The 19821-nt window shown below is 44.1% G+C and overlaps 1 protein-coding gene across 1 annotated transcript in view; it reads left to right on the forward strand.

Annotated features, from left to right (window-relative positions):
* The first annotated feature begins 8509 nt into the window (after window positions 1-8509).
* Window positions 8510-19821, forward strand: part of STAM (signal transducing adaptor molecule) — an 88211-nt gene continuing 76899 nt past the window's right edge. The window contains exon 1 of the mRNA XM_037837660.1: window positions 8510-8741. Coding sequence (XP_037693588.1) covers window positions 8702-8741 — 40 coding nt within the window. The 5' untranslated portion in view covers window positions 8510-8701. The remainder of the gene's footprint in view (window positions 8742-19821) is intronic.

Raw genomic sequence — 19821 nt, forward strand, 5'->3', positions numbered from 1 at the left:
TCTCCACACCGGTGTGAGACTGAAAGTGCAACGTGAAAGTGATCTTTAGCAGAGGAGATGTCTGAGATAAGTGTGGAAGGGGCAGCCTGGTTTCTCCTTGCAGCTTATAGTTAAATGCGAGAGGAAATGGTTAAGTTAAACTCTTAAGCACCAAGGAACCAGAAATTGGTGATTTTCAAAATTCTCAGCCTATCCAGATAGTGCGCTCTGAGAGCAGGGCTGGAAGTGGCTCTCCCCGGGCCCTGCCTGAGCTTGTAGGAGGCAAGTCCCCAGAGAATGGTGCTCCACGTGAGGGTTTAACTGAGCATGGGTCCAGCCGGTCGTTTCCCTGGAAGTCAGGGCTGCAAATGCAGCTATCCAGGAAGGGTCCAAGCAAAGTCCTTCCGTCTGGTGGTTTGGACCCTCTTGAACTGCACACAAAGCCAACAAAGTTTTTGTGAAATTTGCAAGAATAGCAGTACTGCCAGCCTGGACCGAAGGGGAGAGAAGGGACACACTGAATGACTTCAAGGGCCAAGGGAGCAGGTCACTCATCCATGTGGAGGGGGCAGGTGTACCCCTGATCTCGGAGAGGGCAGGCCTTCAGCCTTGAGATTAGGGGAGGGTTTGGCCACCACCCCAAAGCTCAGAGAGAACAGGGTGTGCCCTGTGTTCAGGGAGAGTTCAGCTGCCACCCCAATGCTTGGAGAGGGTGGGGCCTACACCCCAGGTTTCGGGCACAGGGACACTGCCACTCCAATGCAATTAAACACTATATAAAAATAATATTTTCAATGCTCCATTTTGGAACATTTTCTACATTGGCATACGTGTAGTTCAGGGAATTTTAGAATGAAGATGGCTTTTTCCTCTAGGAAATCTCCTTACTGTAAATATAGGCATTTTTTCCCCATTGTGCTCAGAACCTTTTAACTACCTTCAAAATTGGGGTCATCTGTTTTCAAAATTTTCCATGGTTTATTTTAATATGCATAAAAGCCTCTGAAAAGTCTTGGAATGAATGGTAAATTTGAGTGGAGTGCACATTCCTTGACGAGGGCTTCATTTTCAAAGATCCTTCAGGCCACACCAGCTGCAGACTGAGTCAGTAGGGTCAACCAAACCCAGACCTTTCGGTGAGCGCTGCTAAGCCACACACCCAGCCTGCGGCATTTATTGGGTGTTCAGAAAGAAAAGGTAGGATCTTTATAGTAGGAAGGGGGACAAAAGTTTAAGCCATGCGCTAAAATAAGTCGGGAGAGTTTATATTTATTAAGAAATATTCATTGCTAATAGGCTATTTATACACTCTGATTATACAGATTGTCCAGCCCACTCAAAAAAAGATGTTGAATCATGTTGCCAATATCAAGGTGAAAACCTTGGGTTAGTCAGAAGCAGCAGCTGTTAGAGAACATCTGCTAGGAGAGGCTGGGAGGCGGCCAGTCAGGTTGCTGGGGAATGGGCTGACCCTGTAGTTTTTCAAACCTTTTTGTTTTGTAACTTTGTACCTTCTTGCATATTCTTAAGTGGTTATCTAAAACTTTTCATCATAACTGTAAATAATTGCAAAGGATGTAATTTCTTGTAATTTTTAACAGTTTTATTGAGATACAATTGACATTCAATAAACTGTACATATTTTAAGTGTACAATTGGTTAAGTATCTGTGTGTGTGTGTGTATATATATTTATATACACACACACATATCCACACACATACATGAAACCATCACCTCAATCAAATAATGAAGGTAATCCATCACCCCCTCCCCCAAATCTCCTCACACCCCTTGGTAACCTCTAGTGAAGCCATTTGGGTCTGGAGTTAACTTTGCTGAAAATTTTAAACCAGAAATTCAGTTTCATTAATAGAAATAGAGTTATTTAGGTTAACTGTCCTGAGTTTGTGCCTTTGAAGAAACTCCCATTTCCTCTAAGCTGTCAAATCGACAGGTATAATGTTGGTCATCATAGTCATTTATTAACATACCTGTAGCATCTCTAGCGATGTCACTTCTCATTCCTCAAATTAGCAATGTGCGCTTTTTCTCTTTTTCCTCATCATCTGGCTATAGAAACTTAGCTTTTAATTTCATTTACTTTCCCTATTTTTGTTTTTTCACTGATTTCTCCTTTGAGCCATGGGTTACTTAGGAGTGTGCTACTTAGTTTCCAAGTGTGTATAAGTCCTTTTTACTACCTTCTTTGGAATTATTTGAATGTTTTCTTAAGATTTCATTTTATTTCTGTTATCGTATTACTATCTCTACTCTCTTGTTTGATTCTCTGTTTGGGCAGGGCAGTATTGCTCTAGGGCTTCGGGTAGGCATCTTTACTGAAGTCTACTTTCAAATAATATTATACCACTTCATGTATAATGTAAGAACTCTTCCAACACTACTTCCCCCTTCTAACCTTTTGAAATTGTTTTCCCATCTCTTACTTCCACCTATGTAATCAACCCCACAACAGATTTTTTTTTGTTTTCAAAGACATTTTAAAGTGAGAAGACCCTCTGTTATACTTACACTCATGCTATTCTGATGCTCTTCATTCCTTTGTACAAATTCACATTTCCATGTGATACCAGACTCCTTTGCCTAAAGGCTTTTTTATTTTTTTAATTTTTTACTAGTTCTCTTTGTGCAGGTCTGCTGGTGATGACTTCTCTCAGCTTCTGTTTGCATGTAAGATTCTTTATTTCACCTTCATTTATGAAAGATATTTTTGCTAGTACAGAATTCTATGTTGCCAGATTTTTCTTTCAGGAGTTAAAGACACTGTTCCATTGCGCCCCCTTTTTGATCTTGCATAATTTCTAACATCTGCTGTGATTCTTATCTTCAGTCCTCTGGGTGTAAATGTCTCCTTTTGTTTTCCCGCTGCTTTTAAGATTTTGTTTCTATCACTGTTTTCAGCAATTGACCATGATGTACCTTTTTGTCATTTTCTTTGTGTTGATCAAGGTTGGAGTTCACTGACATCTCAGATTTATAGGAATATAGTTGTCATTAAATTTGGGAAAATATGGACATTTTTCTCTCCCAATTTTTCACTTCTTATGACTTCAATTACAAATGTAAAACACTGCTGTATGTTTTCTCATAAGTCACTGAAATTTTTTTTTTTTTTTTTTTTTTTTTTTTTTGCCTTCTTTGTCCATCAGTTTGCATACTTTCTGGTCTTTTACTTTCAAGTACACTTATCTTTTCTTCTGCTATGGCTAATCTAGTGAAATTTTCAGTTCAGATATTTCATTTTTCATCTCTAGAATTTCCTCTTGGTTCGTTTTGATAGTTCATTTGTCTCTATTTTCTGGGTCTGTTTCTATGGACTGATTGTCCTCTTGGTTCCTGTCACATTTTCCTGCCTCTGTATATCTGGTATTGAAGGCTGGCAGTTGTAGCATCTTCATTGTTGAGTGCTGTATCTTTTTTTTTGTATTCCCTTTAAGTTTCATACTTGTTCTACCCTTCAGTTAAATTATGTGTTGGCCAGTTTGAGCCTTTCAAGGGTTACTTTTTAACATTTTTAGGGTGGGTCTGGAGTAGCCTTCTCTCCAGCTGGTTTACCCCAACTCCTCTGACATGCCCCAGTGTATTCAACCAGGCCTGCCCCCTCTGGCTTTGGAAACGAATGATTTCCAGACTTGGACAAACTCGGGAATTTTCAGATTATAGTCGCCTGGTAGTAATTCTCAGCTTTGTAGAGCTTTACTCTAACACTGTCTAGATTAGCACTGGGACTCCTGCACAGGTTTCTGGAGTCCTTTCTTGGCATAGCTCCCTCCTCTGTCCTCCAGTTTGCTAGCCCCTTGGGCTCCCCAAATTCTGATTTTGGTCTCTTCAACACTGCGAGAACTGTTGGTTCATTTTGGGTCATCCCCGTCTCTTCTGCCCAGGACACAGTCCAGAAACCGACTCCAGGCAACCAGACGGCACGACCCCCCTCTCCCTGGCACCACAGTCCTACACTACCTCTTGTCCTGCATCCAAAATCAGTTGTTTCATATATTTTGTCGTTTCATTTGCTTATGGTGAAAAATGTAAGCCTGAGTCTTGTTACCCCCTCATGTTGGTAATAGAACTATGGCATTTTAATATTTTATTTCTTTACCACATTTAGCAAACATTTATGAAACATTTATGACTGTGAAGAGCCTGCAATGGAAATAGAGGGATGTACAGAGATTGATGTTTATACCAACAAGTACAAAGTTACCATACTGTGGTAGTTTTAAAATATAGCCCCCCCAAGAGGCAGGGTCTATTTCCTTTCTCCTGATGTGAAGATGCTGTGACTGCTTGTCCAGTAAAATGTCACTGAAATGATGCTGCACCCACTTCCCAGCCCAGGCCTTAAGACCATGGCAGTTTCCTCGTGTCTCTTGCAGTGCTTGGCCAAAAACTCGTTTAGCGTGCTGAGGAACCAGGCCGACACACAAGAAGCCACATGTTGTTCTGGCTTGGAGCCCCAGAGAGGAAGCCAACTGCCAGACGTGTGGGTGAACGTCCAAGTGATGGCAGCCTGCAGCTGCCAAGTCATCCTACCCTCCCAGCCACCCTGCTGACACTGCACGGAACGACACGCTGTCCCTGCTGAGGTCTCACCACATTTCCCATATGTAAGCAAAAGAAATGACTGTCGTTTCCCTGAGACATGAAGTTTGGGGTGGTTTTCTGAAGTAATAGACACCTGGATCAAATATAATACCATTAAGTGCTTTGACAGATGCAGCCATTCAATTCATTAACAAATATTTATTATGTGCCTGTGGTGGACTAAACCTGTACAGACCCCAGAAAAACATGTTCTTAAATCTAATGTAAACCCATTTTAGTAGGAGCTCTCCATGGGGCTCCTTCGGTTAAGGTGTGAGCCTCCTTGGTCAGGATGGTCTTAGTCCTGTCACTGGGGTCCTTTATAAGAGAATGAAACCCAGAGAAAGCAACAGATCCAAGAAGCCAAAATCAACAAAATCCAGAAGAGAAGGGGGACCAGGAGAGGCTGGCGTGTGCCTTACCATCTGACAGAGGAGCCAAGGATCACCAGCAAGAAAGCATCACCTTGATTCGGACATTTTCCCGGCCTCAAAACTGTGAGCAAATAAGTGCCCATGTTTAACCCTACCCATTTCATGGTATTTGCTTTAAGCAACCTAGTAAACTAAAACGGGGCCTAATATGGGGAAGGTACTAATAAAGGAAAGGCTTCTGGGTGTAGGTTTAGTGCAGACGTAGGCGCTAAATAGAGTATATGAGCAGGAAAGGCAAAAAGAGTTCTCATTTGAAGAAATGAGAAAGTACAGTGGCATCCAACAACCACAGGGAGTTCAGAAAGATTGAGAACACAGTCTGGGTTAAGGGTGTGGCAAGATGAGGTGTAAGAGGTACTCTAGGGTCAATTCACTGAGGCTGTAACACTAAAAGAATTAGGACTTAATCCTGAAGGCAGTGGACCACTCCACACACTTGTAATCATGCAATTAATTTTAATTACCTTAGTGACTGTCTTCCCCACGGCTGTACTCCAAAAAAAATAAAGCTGTATCACAAAGAGCTTTTTATCCCTACAGTATTTCCAGCGTCTAGAATGGGACCTGGCATAAGGTAGTTAATGAATATTTATTGAACGACTGAGTGATTGAAAAACTATGTAAGAATTTTAGGCAGGGGAATGACATAATCATATTTGCGAGTTAGAAAAATCATTCTAGCAGAATGGTATGAGTGGAATGTAGGAATTCACCTAAAAGATGATAAATATTACTAGTGCGGCTGTTGACAGATTAAATATGAGAACTATTAATCATTCTCACTCAGGTTGGAAATATTGAATTTCCTAGATTTTCCTTCTCCTAAACCTTACAATTTAGAAGACATGAAGGGAAATAACATTTTAAAATTAACTACTGAATTTATTCAACACACAGTATTACAGAAACTTTTTTTTTTTTCATTTTTTATTGCAAAATCCAACATATACATGAAACAGTAACAACCCTCAAAGCATGATTCAACAAGCAGTTAGAGAGCAAACCTCCAAGAATGCCCTGGGTCACAGTGCCACAACCCCAGCCACCTCCCTACTGTGAAATGTAACATATACCACAGAAAGGTGGTAACTCCCAAAGTACAATTCAACAAGCAGTTATACAGGTAATTTCAAAGAACGTTATGGGCCACAGAGATATACCATTTAAAAATTAACTATAGAATTTATTCAACACATAATATTAAAGAAACATTTCAATGTAAAATTAATCTATTCTTTATAATGTTTTAAAAAATAGGGTACTACTTAAACCTGCAACTCCTGGAGAGAATGTTTTAAAGGAATAAGAGAAAGTTAACCTCAAGATACAAACCATTTCACTTTTCTATTTGGCCTTTATGTTAAACATAACATTATAAATTTCCCATTAAAAATGTTTAGTAGTTCTAGTGTATTAATTTTAATGACCTGAACTAGCTAAAGAGGGATTAGAAAAATGTCATCCTTCTAGGCCAGGATATATACATAATGCTATCAAGACTAATATGTATTTTTCTGTGACCATTTCCAAGGCTCATATGTTGATGATCAAGGCTTGAACAATTTGATCATTAGTTTAGTGCTGGTGACACCTAATTTGGTCTCATTACTGGAGCACAAAGCAAAACAAAATGCATTTTCATAAATACCTGGCTCTGAACGAGGCCAATTATGATCATGTGCCCCAGACACTGCTCAGGAACTTGAGGTAGCAAGGTGTCACCTGATTTTGTCAGCCCAGTAATCAAGACTTAAGCCTTTGTGGGAGAATGCTCTGCTTCAAATCCCTAGTTATGTTTTGGAAGACTGTTGTGTTTGTCATAATGAAACACAACCAAGCTTTTGGTACTTGCACTGTCTCTTCAACATTTTAAGAACCTGGCGTTACTAACAAATACTTTTTACATTCTTTAAAAAACTTTCTGCTTTTATGAGAAACACCTGCTCATCATCAAAATATCTGGAAAATATTAAATGCATAACAAAAAATTGTCCAGAATCTTACCATTCAGAGATAAACATCAGTATTTCCATGTTTTCCTTTCAGTCTTTCTTTAGCTGGAGTTATTTTGTAATTTTACATAGTCTTGTAATTTGCTTTTTAAAACTTAATGTATTCCAAATGTCTTTCTATGTAAATACAGATCTACATTATCACTTTCGATGGCTGCGTGGTTTTTACATTGTGGGCACTCCTAATTCCTTGGACCATACTAATACTGACTGCTTACTCTTCCTTAGTGCTCTGTGTATGCCAAGCACTGCTCCAGGGGCTCTCTGGTACCATCCATTTGCTGCCTGCAACCCAACCACTGTCCCTATATTTCAGATGCAAAACTGCACCAAGAAGGGAAGTGGCTTGTCCCATCTCTTCATGCTGGATTACAATGCTTCAGCGTTATAGACAATGTTGTCTTTACTATCTTTGCCTGTTTTTTTTTTTTTTTTTTTTTTAAAGTGTCTTTTGGATAAATTCTAAAAAGTGGAATTGCTGGGTCCAAAGGTATTGGTGTTTTTACAGGTTTCTGGTGCATGCTCACAAATATTTCCTTCAAGAAGATCACATCAAACCCCTCTTCAGCCGACAAAGTGTGTGCAGGGTTCCAACCACGCCCTTGCGCGCACTGAACAGTATTCTTTTTAACCTCTGAGTGACAAAAAACGGTTTAACTATTGCTTTAATTGCTAACTCCCGCTTAAACTCATTTTCACTTTTAGAAGAGAGAATTACTTTTTCAGCCTTCATGGATACTAATCCTGTTGTGGACATGTTGCAAGTATTTGTTTACAAGCGACGTTTGGAAGTGTTTTAATTTGGGTATGATTTACCTACTTTCAGTTTATCAGCAAGATGCTCTAAGGAAATTTGCTCCAAATGGGATACAAAGTCTTCAGGAAATGCTTCTCGCGATTTCTGCATTTGAGACTAATTTTGCTGAAAAAACTCCTAAGTAACATTATTAAATAAGCACTTTAAGTCACTAGGACTCACTAACTTCCAAGTCTATTTTTCAGTTTTCTCTTTTGCTGAGTTTAGGAGGCCACCTAGGAGTCCTTGCCGGGAGCTCCCAGAGTCGCGAGTGGCCGTCGCCCTGCCGCCGCGCGCCCCCTCCTCGGGGCCGGGGACAGACCCAGCGCGACCCGCTCCCATGACCGCACCTCCGAGAGCGGACCAGCCTTCCTCCGGGACCGCAGACTGCGACGCCGACCAAGGTACCGAGCCCCGCGCGACCCTGCTCCCCGGGCAGCCTCGGGGACCCAGCGGGAGCGGCGGGCGGGCCGGCTTAGGCGCGCCGGGAGGACCCCGCCGTCCGGAGAGCCCGGCCCTGGGGAGGCAGAGGGCCCAGGCACGGCCCCCACTCCCGGGCGTGGCTGACTCCAGCGGGAGCCCGGCGGCGGCCCGCGTACTGGGGCGGGTTCGGGCGGGTTCGGGCGGGCTCCCTTCAGGCAGAGTCCAGGGCGCCCCGACTCCCGGCATGCCGCGCGCGGGGTCCTCGCGCTCCGCTGTGGCCGCCGCCCCCGCGGTTGCCGGGTGAGGCCGAGTGGCCGCGAGGCCGGGGAGGAGCCGTCGGGCCTGCTGAGCCCGCGTCCGCGCTGTCCGCGCCCGAGGAGCCTGCCTTCCTGCGCCGCGCGCTCGCTCCGGGCTGTCGAGGGGCTCCCTGCGAGCCGGCCGCACGCCGCGGAGATGCCGCTCTTCGCCTCCAACCCCTTCGATCAGGATGTGGGTGAGTGCTCGGCCGCCGCTCGGGGCCCGCGGGTCCGCGTCCCGGAGGCGCCTTCCCGAGGGGCGTGGCAGGCGGGCGGCGCGCCCCCGGGGGTCCCGGGCTGCGTCGGGGCCGGGGCCGAGGCCGCGGGGGCGCCGGGGCCGGGCGGGGCCGTGGGCAGCTGACCGCGGTGACAGCGCGCCCTGGGCGCTCGCGAACGAGGGGCCCCGCGTCTCCTTTGCAGTGTAACTGGACGAGGCAGCGTCGGTTAAGGGTGGGATCTGGGCAACAGCTGAAGCCGAGTTGAGGATCTGAGCCGTTGGGGCGCTTTTCTTAGGTTAAGTCTGCAGAGCGTGGCAGAGGACCTTGAGTCTGCGGAGGCGTTTAAAGTGCTCATTGCTCGTTTTCTGATTCATTGATATTAGATGCTGATCGTGGCAGTGCAGCCAATAATTACGGGAGTTTGAGTTTCCGAGGGAATTTTGGGGTGATTGGAGTGCACTTAGGAACTACCTTGGCACACAGGTGTAGAATGAAAGCAAGCCAAGTACCAAGTTCTATTCCCTTAAGGCAGAATTTCACAATTACCATGGTAAAGAAGCGTAAGTACAACTTTATGGAGTTGTTTTATGTATCTTTGCCTACTTTAAGTATGAAAGGTGGGGGTTGAATTTTACTCTTAACTCTTACAGCATGTCGCAGGAATGTAGAGATTTGGGGTAACACTAAAAAAGGGTTCAATCCTATCACCACTATTTCACAGCTCAGAGTGAAATCATGGGCAAGTTACTTAAGCTCTTTCAGCTCCAGTGTTCTCATCTTTAAAGTGAGGGAAATCACATTACTCTGTTCTGTGATTAAATGTAATAAAATGTATAGAGGGCCTATTACAGTACCTTGACTGTAGGCACTTAATAAATAATAGCGTTTTTGTTCCAGTTTAAAGAGATGTCCTGCATCTTAGCAGTGGATGGAACTTTAGCAATCAGCAATAATACGTAATTAATAATTAACTGGGAGATTGGATTTAATTCCCTAAGCCCTGAGCCCACACTATTTACAGGTCACTGTGCTCAGTGGCATGAGAGAGACTGATGAACAAGACATGGTTGCTGTTCTCAGGCAGTTTACAACTTATTACATTACTCTCCAGGGCAAAAAATTAAAATAAAACAACTTAGTATCTACCTCATCTGTTTCCGGCTCCTTTATCTAGTTTTCAGGGGTCTATATAATCTAGCTACCAACTACCCAGTCACTTTTATGTCCTACTGACTTCTTGAGTGCATGTTCCCATTGGATGAATTGCTTACCATTGAACTCGTTCCCAACCTGCACTGCCAGTTCAAATACAGGCTCCTTCTTGCTTTGTGCTTTTTGCTTCTAATATTTCTTCCACCTTTCTTCATATTCTCATGTTTTAAGGCCAACTCAGAATCCAGCTTGTGCTAAATGAATCATTTCCTGATTATTCTCACCCAGAGTTTCTCAGCAGTGACACTATTGACATTTTGGACCAGATAATTCTCTCTTGTGGGGGCTTGGCCTGTGCAGTGTAGGATGTTTAGCAGCATCCTTGGCCTCTACCCACTAGATGCCAGTGGTACCCCCCCACTCCCACTCCCACCGACAGTCATGACAGAAAAAAATTCTCCGGACAATGCCAGCTGTCCCCTGGGAGAACAAAATAGCCCTCAGTTGAGAACCACGGTTCTAGCCCACTGTAATTTCCACCCCTTTCCAAAATCCTGCACCACCTTTTGTTGTTTAGCATTAAAGATGGTTGTATACTGTCTTATGTTCTTTAATTATTATAGTGGGTGTTTAACAAATGTTTGTTGAATGGAGGATGTGTCAGTTGAGCCTGCTAGACACTTCTTGAGTGCAGGAAGTTTGTTTTGCCTGGGAAAAGCTTTTTAAAGTTAGTCAGTTTTGGTATTTGGATCAGTTGTCTCCTCATGATCTTTGTATAGAAATATCATGAGAAGTTAGTCTATCAAAGTGAGCTTTCAGAGACTTACAATACAAAATCCTTGCACAGAGTAAAATAGTAATATCTACTAGTATAGCATATAGAATACAGAATGTAGAATACATTTAACAACATTCCTTCTCATTTTGTCTACCAGTGAATATGTCAGTGATATTAAAGTACTCCCAGTAATTCATTTAATGTAGTTGTTAATCACTTAACATTTGTATACAGTTGCATTTCTTTAAAATTTATTATCCTTAGCTTTATTTATACACTGAAACTGAATCGGAAAACCACTAACCGATTTATGTAATACAACATTTCACGTAAAGAGATGAAGGGCTGGCAGTAGCTTTCTCCTTAAAACAAAACAAAACAAAACAAAACCAAAAACGCACCTAAACATGTTACTAGAATGTGAGTTCTTTGGGGACAGGAATTTTTGTTTGATTTGTTCACTGCTGTGTGAACAAATATGCTATGAAATCAGTGTCCAGCACCAGTAAACATTCAGTAAATACTTAATGAATAAATGGCACTGGTTTGAACATTGCATTTCTTGCAGTAATTCAACTCTTGTGTTTAGATATCTGGGACCTCAGTTTACCTTGTCACACAGGCCCAGAACCTGAGTATCATCTTGACTCCTCTGGTTGTAGTTCTGCAGTTCCCAGCCTCAGGTGTACCCTGCCTGCTGTGTGCCGGGCGCTCTTGGAGTCAGGTGTCGCTGTAACCTGCACATTTTCTCTTCCTCACAGCCCTTGACTCCTTCTCTCCCTCCGTTTCTGTCCCCACTGCAGCTGCTAGGACAGGTCTCGCCCTGCTCTCTTAGGTTAGGACGTTTCTCCCTGCTTCCAGTCTGTCCTGGCCACCTTAGAGGCTGCTGGCAGTGATCTTTCTAAAATGTAAATGCAATCCTATGGTTGCTGTGGTTAAAATATTTCACATTAATTTGAACTTTTCAGCATAGCGTGGGAGACCTTGTAGCATTTACCTCTCTCTCTTTTTTTTTTAACGTCTCTAGCCTCACCTCCTGAAGGCACACTTGCTGATTGGGTTTGCGCCACTGTGCTTTTTCAGGTGAGGCTCCTCTGGCCTGACCTTCTCATCACTCGTCCTCATTAGAATAATTAAAGGGATGATGGATGTGAAGCACTATTGCATGTGGCAAGCAGTGGATACATTTTCGCTCCTCTTAAAGAAATAGTTTTTCTTGTGTTAAAGTGTGATGTCCAGTGGATTATTAAGAAGCGGAGCTCTTGTTTGTGTTTTGACTTTCCTGCAAGCTGTTCTTGCTCATGCTTGTCGGCTGTCATTTCTGCTCTGTGCTCCTCTGTGAGGTGCTGCCATGCTCTTCCTTCCAGGCTGCCTTCCCTTTCTGGTTAGCAGAGTTTCAGATTGTTGTTCTTCCTAACAGTTAACACTTTCCAGTAGTCAGGAAATCTGATGAGACATTTTTGTAGAATCTATTCCCATAATCTCAAAAAGAGGATAATTGCTTTAGGACTTACTTGCTTTCCCCTTTGGCCATTTTTGATGAACTGTTATGTCTCCCAGCTGACCAAATGGCAATCCTTTTCCTACAGAGGAACGTGAGAGCCAGTCATCCTGTCAGCATTTCTCACCCCCTCAAAGCTTTGACAGGCATAAATCTTGAGAAAATCAAAAGCAGCTGCTTATCAGGGAGAAGTTGTCCAATCCAATGAAACTGCTATGAAATTCAAATGAGGCTCCTCATGTGATTTGCTGGATATTGCTGTGCAAATTACTCAGCCTTCTCTTTGAGAATTGGTGGAAGGATAATCTAAGGATAAAATGAGATCATTATGAAGTTTTGAATTCTTTGGAAGAAAGTCTTATTTTTCTCTGTTGCTTTTCCCTTTTCCAAGAACCCTGCTTTTCTCTAGAAAGTAAGTAGTTTTGACTTCATTTGTTATTCACAGAACCATGTGGAATTGTTATTAATAGTTGTCTTAGTCTCCTGGCTGCTAAAACAAATACCGTAGAATGGGTAGGCTTAAACAAAGGAAATTTATTGGCTCATGGTTGTGAGGCTAGGAGAGGTCCAAAATCAAGGTGTCATCAAGGCAATGCTTTCCCCCAGCCTTCTGGGCTGTCTGCCAGTGATCCTCAGTACTTGGCTTTTCTGTCACATGGCAGTGCACATCGTGGCGTCTTCTTTCTCTTCCATGGTCCTGTGACTTCCATCTTCTGGCAACTCCCCTTGGCTTCTCTTTCCATCTCCAGTTTCCTTTGCTTATAAGGACTTCAGCCATATTGGATTAAGTTTGGACACACCTCAGCTAACATTTTCAAAAATCCTGTTTACAAATGGGTTCACAGCCACAGGACCAGGGCTTGGGACCTGAACATGCCTTTTGTGGGGGACATGATTCAATCCCCAACTGCCAGCCTAGCTTCATTATATTTCTCTTTCTGTTTTTCATAACTTTACTTTTGACTTTATTCACTTAAACAGAAACAGAAGAGTTCATTATTAATCCTGTTCTTGTATGTCTTAGTTGTAAAACTTATCAAGAGGCCTTTCCTGATACTTCTCTCCCCCTTTGGCTCATTACCTTTCTTTGAACTTCCTTAGGGCTTTTCATTGTTTCTGTGACACCTTTTCTGTCTTATATTTAGGCCTCTATCTGCTGGTTTCATCTCCTCTTTTAGATTGTAAGCTCCTTTTGACAGTGCTTGGCACAGAGTCGAAGTTCATTCCATTTTGTTGAATATATGTCCAAATTTTATAAATTCTTGCAAATAAATCACCTTACCAAGATCTCAAATGTTTTGTATATTTGTATTAATTCTTCCACTAGGAATGAATTTTGTTATCTTCCATGTTAGAAGATGATAGGATGGCTAGGCAGAGACACCCTACCACTACCACTTGGCTGTCACCTGCTGCCGCCAGTTTATACTACCCTCACTCTTTGGTAGCCATGACTGACTGGTCAATGAGGCTCTATCCTTAGGGCTGTGGTGTGGATCAGGTACTGTAAGCATTCAAGGAATTGGGATAGAGTTGGCCACTTTCCATTTCCTGCTTTTAAACTGACCAGGACCTACCCCCAGCTCTCGTCAGAATGTAACGTCAGAATGGGGAAACCAGTGGCTCTGTTGACCCAGGCAACAGGGCACTGGGGGAGTGGGAGAGCAAGAACTTCATTATTATATCATCAGGACCAACCTTTACAGATTGGAATGTTGTTATGGGTGCCCTCGCCACCCTCCAGTCCATTTCAGGTTAGAAAAATAAGAATGTCAGTGTTCCAGTTTGCTAATGCTGTTTTACAAAACACCAGAAATGTATTGGCTTTTATAAAGGAGGTTTATTTGGTTACAAAGTTACAGTCTGAAGGCCATAAAGTGTCTAAGATAAGGCATCAACAACAGGGTACCTTCACTGAAGGATGGCTGGTGGGGTCTGAAAACCCGTTAGCTGGGAAGGCACATGGCTGGCATCTGCTTGCTCCCAGGTTGCATTTCAAAATGGTGTTCTCCAAAATGTTGCTCTTGGGGTGTTTTGTCCTTTCTCAAATGTCACTCAATTGCTCTCCAAAATGTCACTCTTAGCTGTTATGCATCTGGGCTTGTGTGGCTCTTTTTAAAGTACTCCAGTGATCCAATAAAGGCCAACCCTGAATGGGTGGGGCAACACCTCCATGGAAATTATCCAATCAAAGGTCTCGCTCACGGTTGATTGAGTCAAATCTCCATGGAAACAATCACAGGATTCCAACCTAATCAACACTAATACGTCTGCATCAAAGATTGCATCAAAGAAAATGAGTTTTGGGGTACATAGTACATCCAAACTGGCACAGTTAGTGACGATCTTGGTGACGTCATTGCTAGAGTGTCTTTCTTCCGGGCAATACTGGTTATCCTTCCCTTTTGACTGTTGTCTCGGAAGATATTCATGTTGGTTTTTTTGATGTTTTTTCCCCTTCTACAGAGACTCTGTTTCTTCAAAGCTGCTTTGTTCAGTTTTCTTTTTACTGTGTTTGCTTCATCTTCCATGTTAGAAGATTTTCTCAGATAGCTGAATATCCTTGATTACTATTGTAGATGTAAAAAGCAGATGGAAGCTCCGATCTTGTGGTTTGGCCTTGTTGACTCTGAGTTTTGTTATAGGTTTATCTGGTGCTCCACTAACTGTGGACCCTCTCTCTACCGCCTTCCCCCACTGCTTTCTTTGGCATCTTCGGGTCTTTCCTTTTGGGCTGGCCTGCAGTTTCCAGAGAAGAGTCTTCTGATCTTCCACTCAAAGGTGAAGATCTGATTGTGGATGGGGAGTAAGGGAGTGGGAATATGTTGATTTCTGGGAGGTTGGGTGTTTGGGGATCCCAAGATAGCCTCCAGGTTCAGTGATTTGCTAGGAGGACTCACAGGACTCAATGTATAGTTGTACTCACGGCCATGACGTATTCCAGTGAAAGGATGCCAAGCACAAAGGGAACAGGTGCATGGGAGAAATCCAGGGAGACCAGCCCGAGCTTCCAGTGTCCTCCATCGGTGGACTCACACGGAGCATTTTTAACTCCCTGGCAACAAGTGGTGGCGATGCATGTGCCAGCCAGTGAGGATCATTAGAGACCCATTCCCCAGGGTTTTTCTTTGGCACTATCTGTGATTCCCCAAATGCCAGACTCCCAGGAGGAAAGCTGGTGCTCAGCATAAACCACATCATTGGTACAAACAGTTTAGGTGCAGTGAGCCACTCTGATCAGGTCTGGGAATGGCAGAAACCCTCCCCAAGTCCAGTTCCCAGACCCCAGCCCAGGGCTCTCCTGGCCGGGAGGGCTTTCTGAGGATAGCCACCAGGCCTGCACAGCAGGGCTCTGCATGCACACAGTTGCTTGACCGCTTTATTTTTGGTACCCATGTTTCAATTGCACCTGGTGTCCTCTAGTCCAGAAAAGCCCTGCTTGTCCTGCAGAAGCAAACAGTGATTCTTGCTCAGGGAGGGGAGAGGTGGTTGCTAGCTGTCTTGCATAGGGAGGTGCAGTGGGGATCTACCTGCATCTCAGACAGCATTCACGCCGTTCTCCTCATGCTAAGTCCACTTGCCTTATTACCCTCCAGTTCAGCCGCTCTTTCTGCTACCAGTTCTTGCTTGAGGAGTTTCAGAATTCAGTGGGAAAACTGGTTAGTTCTTAAGCTTTTACTGCCGGTATGGAATTCACCTTTCTTAGGGCCTCTCAGCTGGTGGTTACTATGTATCTATCTTGTTATACAGATTTCAAGATATTGTTGCTGGTATTTCCTCTCATGTTTTCCTCATCCTTTTGTGTTTGTCTTTTTAAGAAATAAAGGGAGGGAACTAAAGTAGATGATTTTGTTCAATCTGCTATACCTCTGTTGATGCTCTTAATTTGTCAAATTTTGATTTAACAGAAAATATTCAGTCAAAGCTTTGTTTTCCGTCTTTCATGAATTTCCTTCCATCCCTCCCTCACAATTTCCCCCCAAACAAAGCAAACTATCTAAATAATTGTCTGAGACATTTTGATGAGATCTGTACCTAACCCATGTTTGTTCACTAAGAATTATTTAGTAATGAAAGTAATATTTTTTATTTTAGTCTTTAATCCCTAGTGAGAGTAAACTGTATATAAATTTTTTAAAAGAAAAATCAATGACTTTTTTTTTAAGAGTTTTTATTAGAAAATTGTAGGTTTACAGAAAAACCAAGCTGAAAATACAGAGTTCCTGTACAACCGCCCCACTCATTATTTTTTAATGCAATTTTATTGAGTATATTCACATAACATACAATCATTCAAAGCGTACAATCAGTTCACAATATCGTCAAATAGTTGTGCATTCTTCACCACAGTCAATCTTTGAACATTTTCATTACTCCAAAAAATAAAATAAAACTTAAAACAAAAAGAGTATCCAAAACATCCCCTTTCCGTCCTCCCCCCTCATTGTTCATTACCTTTTTTTAATACAGTTTTATGGAGATATATTCACCCGCCCTAAGTCATCCACAGTGTACAGTCGATTATTCACAGCATCATCATACATTTGTGTGTTCATCACTAGAATCAATTTTTGAACCTTTTCCTTATTCCAAAATAAAAATATAAGTAAAAATGAACACCTAGGTCTTTCCATCCCCTCCATCCCACCCTATTCTTCATCTAAGTTTTGTCCCCATTTTCCCACTAATCTGTCCATACACTGGATAAAGGGAGTGCAAGCCACAGGGTTTTCACAATCACACAGTCACACTGTGCTAGCTACAAAGTTATATATAGTGACTTATTTTTTATATTAAAGTAAAAAGTTACTGAAGTGTGAATGGGGAAAATAGTTGTGATAGGAAATAAAGGCAGTTTCCACCACTATCCCCCCTCCTTTTTTTTAATTCGAGAAGTTGTGGGTTTACAGAAAAATCGTGCATAAAATGCGTCATTTGCCTATGCCATCAGTTGTTTAACCTTGCATTAGTGTGGTACATTTGTTAAAATTGATGAAAACACATTTTAATAATTGTACTATTAGCTATAATCCATGGTTTACCTTAGGGTTCACTGTGTTGTACATTCCCGTGATTTTTTTTTTTAATTCTTTATTGTAGTAACGTATGTACAACCTAAAATTTCCCCTTTGAATCACATTAAAATGTATAATTCAGCACTGTTAATTGTATTCGCAATGTTCTGCTCCAGTCACTACTTTCTATTATTCCAGATAGAAACTCTGAATAATTTATGTCTTAACTTCTTACTCCTTTCTCCTACTTCGTCCTCTGGTACTTGTATTTTAGATTCTGACTGTTAGTTTGCTTATTCTAAGTATTTCCTATCAGTGAGATCATACAATATTTGTCCTTTTTTTGTCTGGCTTATTTCATTCAACATGATGTCTTCAAGGTTCATTCATGTTGTTGCATGTATCAGGACTCCGTTCTTTTTTTTTTTTTTTAAATCTTCATTTTATTGAGATATATTCACATACCACACAGTCATACAAAACAAATCATACATTCGATTGTTCACAGTACCATTACATAGTTGTAAATTCATCACCTAAACTAGTCCCCGACACCTTCATTAGCACACACACTGCGGGGACTGAGCTTGTGCCTCGACTTACCAGGCCTGGGCCAGGGGACCTGATCACCCCCTGGGGAGGGTAGTAGGTACGGGCGTGAGTGCCCTCTGCAGCCCCCCCGAGCCTGAGGAGCGAGGTCAAGGCAGCTCCGTTTTCCTCACCCAAAATGCCACTGGCAGGGGAGGCTTGCCGGAGGAAACCGCCTTTCTCCCAACTGCCCTTTCCCCACTTCCTTATCTTACCCACATACTCCCTTGTGCCAAGGCCACTCCTGCCACCGCCAGTGCGCATGCACCGTGGCCAAAACAACCCCCGCCCGTTGCAACGGCTCCTGCGTCCTCTCAGAACCAATCCTAGCCCCTCTCCCTTCAATATTGCCATTTTAGGCTACTTCACCTCCTTTCCAGCCCTGCCCCTCTTACCAGCCTATATAACCTGTAATCACCCCTGAATAAATCTCTTTGGCGCATACTCCTACTGGATGAAGAGTGTTTTTTGTCCTTATCGCCGCCCTCCACACCTTGCACGCCTCTCGCCGAGGACTTTGGCCACGTCCTCCGCCTCGCCCTCGCCTCCGGGAAAGAGCCCCCGCCGCCGGTACCCTTTAAGCAGCCCCGAGAGCTGAGGGCTCGGCTACCGGCCGCCACTCCCCCTAGAAGCAGTAACCCCGACCGCAACTGGTGCCCCGTGTGAGGAACGTCTCCACATGACAGTTTGGCAGGTCACCCGCTCGCCCGGACGCCCCTCCAGCTTCCCATTTCCTCGCCTGCAAGGTAAGGGCCGCCTCTCCCTCGCTGCTTCCGGAGCCGTGGGAGGTTCCTTGCTCCGAAGCCGCTCCTCCCTTCCCCCACGCTCTCTTCATCCAGTAGGAACTCCTCCCTTCCCCCACGCTCTCTTCGTCCCCTTGTATGCGCACTTCTATGACCCCCGTTCCTCCTAACGCTCTCCCTCTTCCCCTCCATTACTTTGCTGTAGTTCTTTGTATCTTTATTTCCTCATTTGGTGCCGTGTGCCTCTTTGCAACCGCCCCCCCCTGACTGCTCTCGTTGCCAAAGGGCACTGCTTTCTGCTCTCGCCGTCTCCTTCGGCCTTGCAGCCACAGTTTATCTCATTCTCTCTGCTCAGTAAACTACTCCTCCTTCTCCTCCCCGCCAGCCGGCCGGCCCGGCTCGGGAGCAACTCCCCCTCCTCTCCCCTCAGCTATGGGTAATCGTATATCTACATGTCAGGCACCTCAAGTTCGTGCTCTAGCGGGTCTCCTAGACACGCATCGCTGTAAAGTGTCTGTCCGGCAGCTGCAGATATACTGGGATCTCCTGCTGCCCTTTAACCCATGGCTCACCACTTGCCATCTTTGGGACCCTGTTACTTATGATCGCCTTATTGATCGAGTCACTAATGCCATGGAACATGAGAGCAAGCGCTTCCCTCCCGGCTTGCTCCCCACCTTGATAACCATCCGCTCCTGCCTTCAAGGCTCCCTCCCCCCTGATAGAGGCCCCGTTAAATCCAAAGAGGCCCTATCAACCCAGCCAACAGACTCAGATAGCGATACTAATTCAAATCATGACTCGGACACGGAGTCCTTAGTCGAGCAGATTAACAACGCGCTCGAGGTGACTCCCAAAAAGCAAAATAACACTGCGCCACGCCAAGATGGCGAACTTCCTCCTTCTTCTTCCATCGAGGGGAGGAAATGCTCCGGCGATGACATCAGCCCTAAGCTGGGCCGGAAACCGCATACGCTTTACCCCGCCCTTCCACAGGGCGGAGCTAGTCCACCATCTTATGCCTTGGGCCCCACCCTTTCACAGGGCGGGACTGATCCACCATCTTGTGTCTTAGCCACGCCTACCGCGCCGCCATCTTGCGACGCTTGGGGCCTCCCACTCCCGCCTCTCCCTCCGGCGAGCTCCCCTTCGGAGCCGCTACCGGCAGCTGCCGCCGCTCCTTCCACCCTGCCGACTAACAACCCCTGGCTGCCTTCTGCACCTCAAGGCAATCCTTGGGGCAACGCTCCCCCTACCCCCACTCCCGCGCCAAGTCCTCTGC

This window comes from Choloepus didactylus, chromosome 5, assembly GCF_015220235.1.
Source record: "Choloepus didactylus isolate mChoDid1 chromosome 5, mChoDid1.pri, whole genome shotgun sequence".
Lineage (NCBI taxonomy): Eukaryota > Metazoa > Chordata > Mammalia > Pilosa > Megalonychidae > Choloepus > Choloepus didactylus.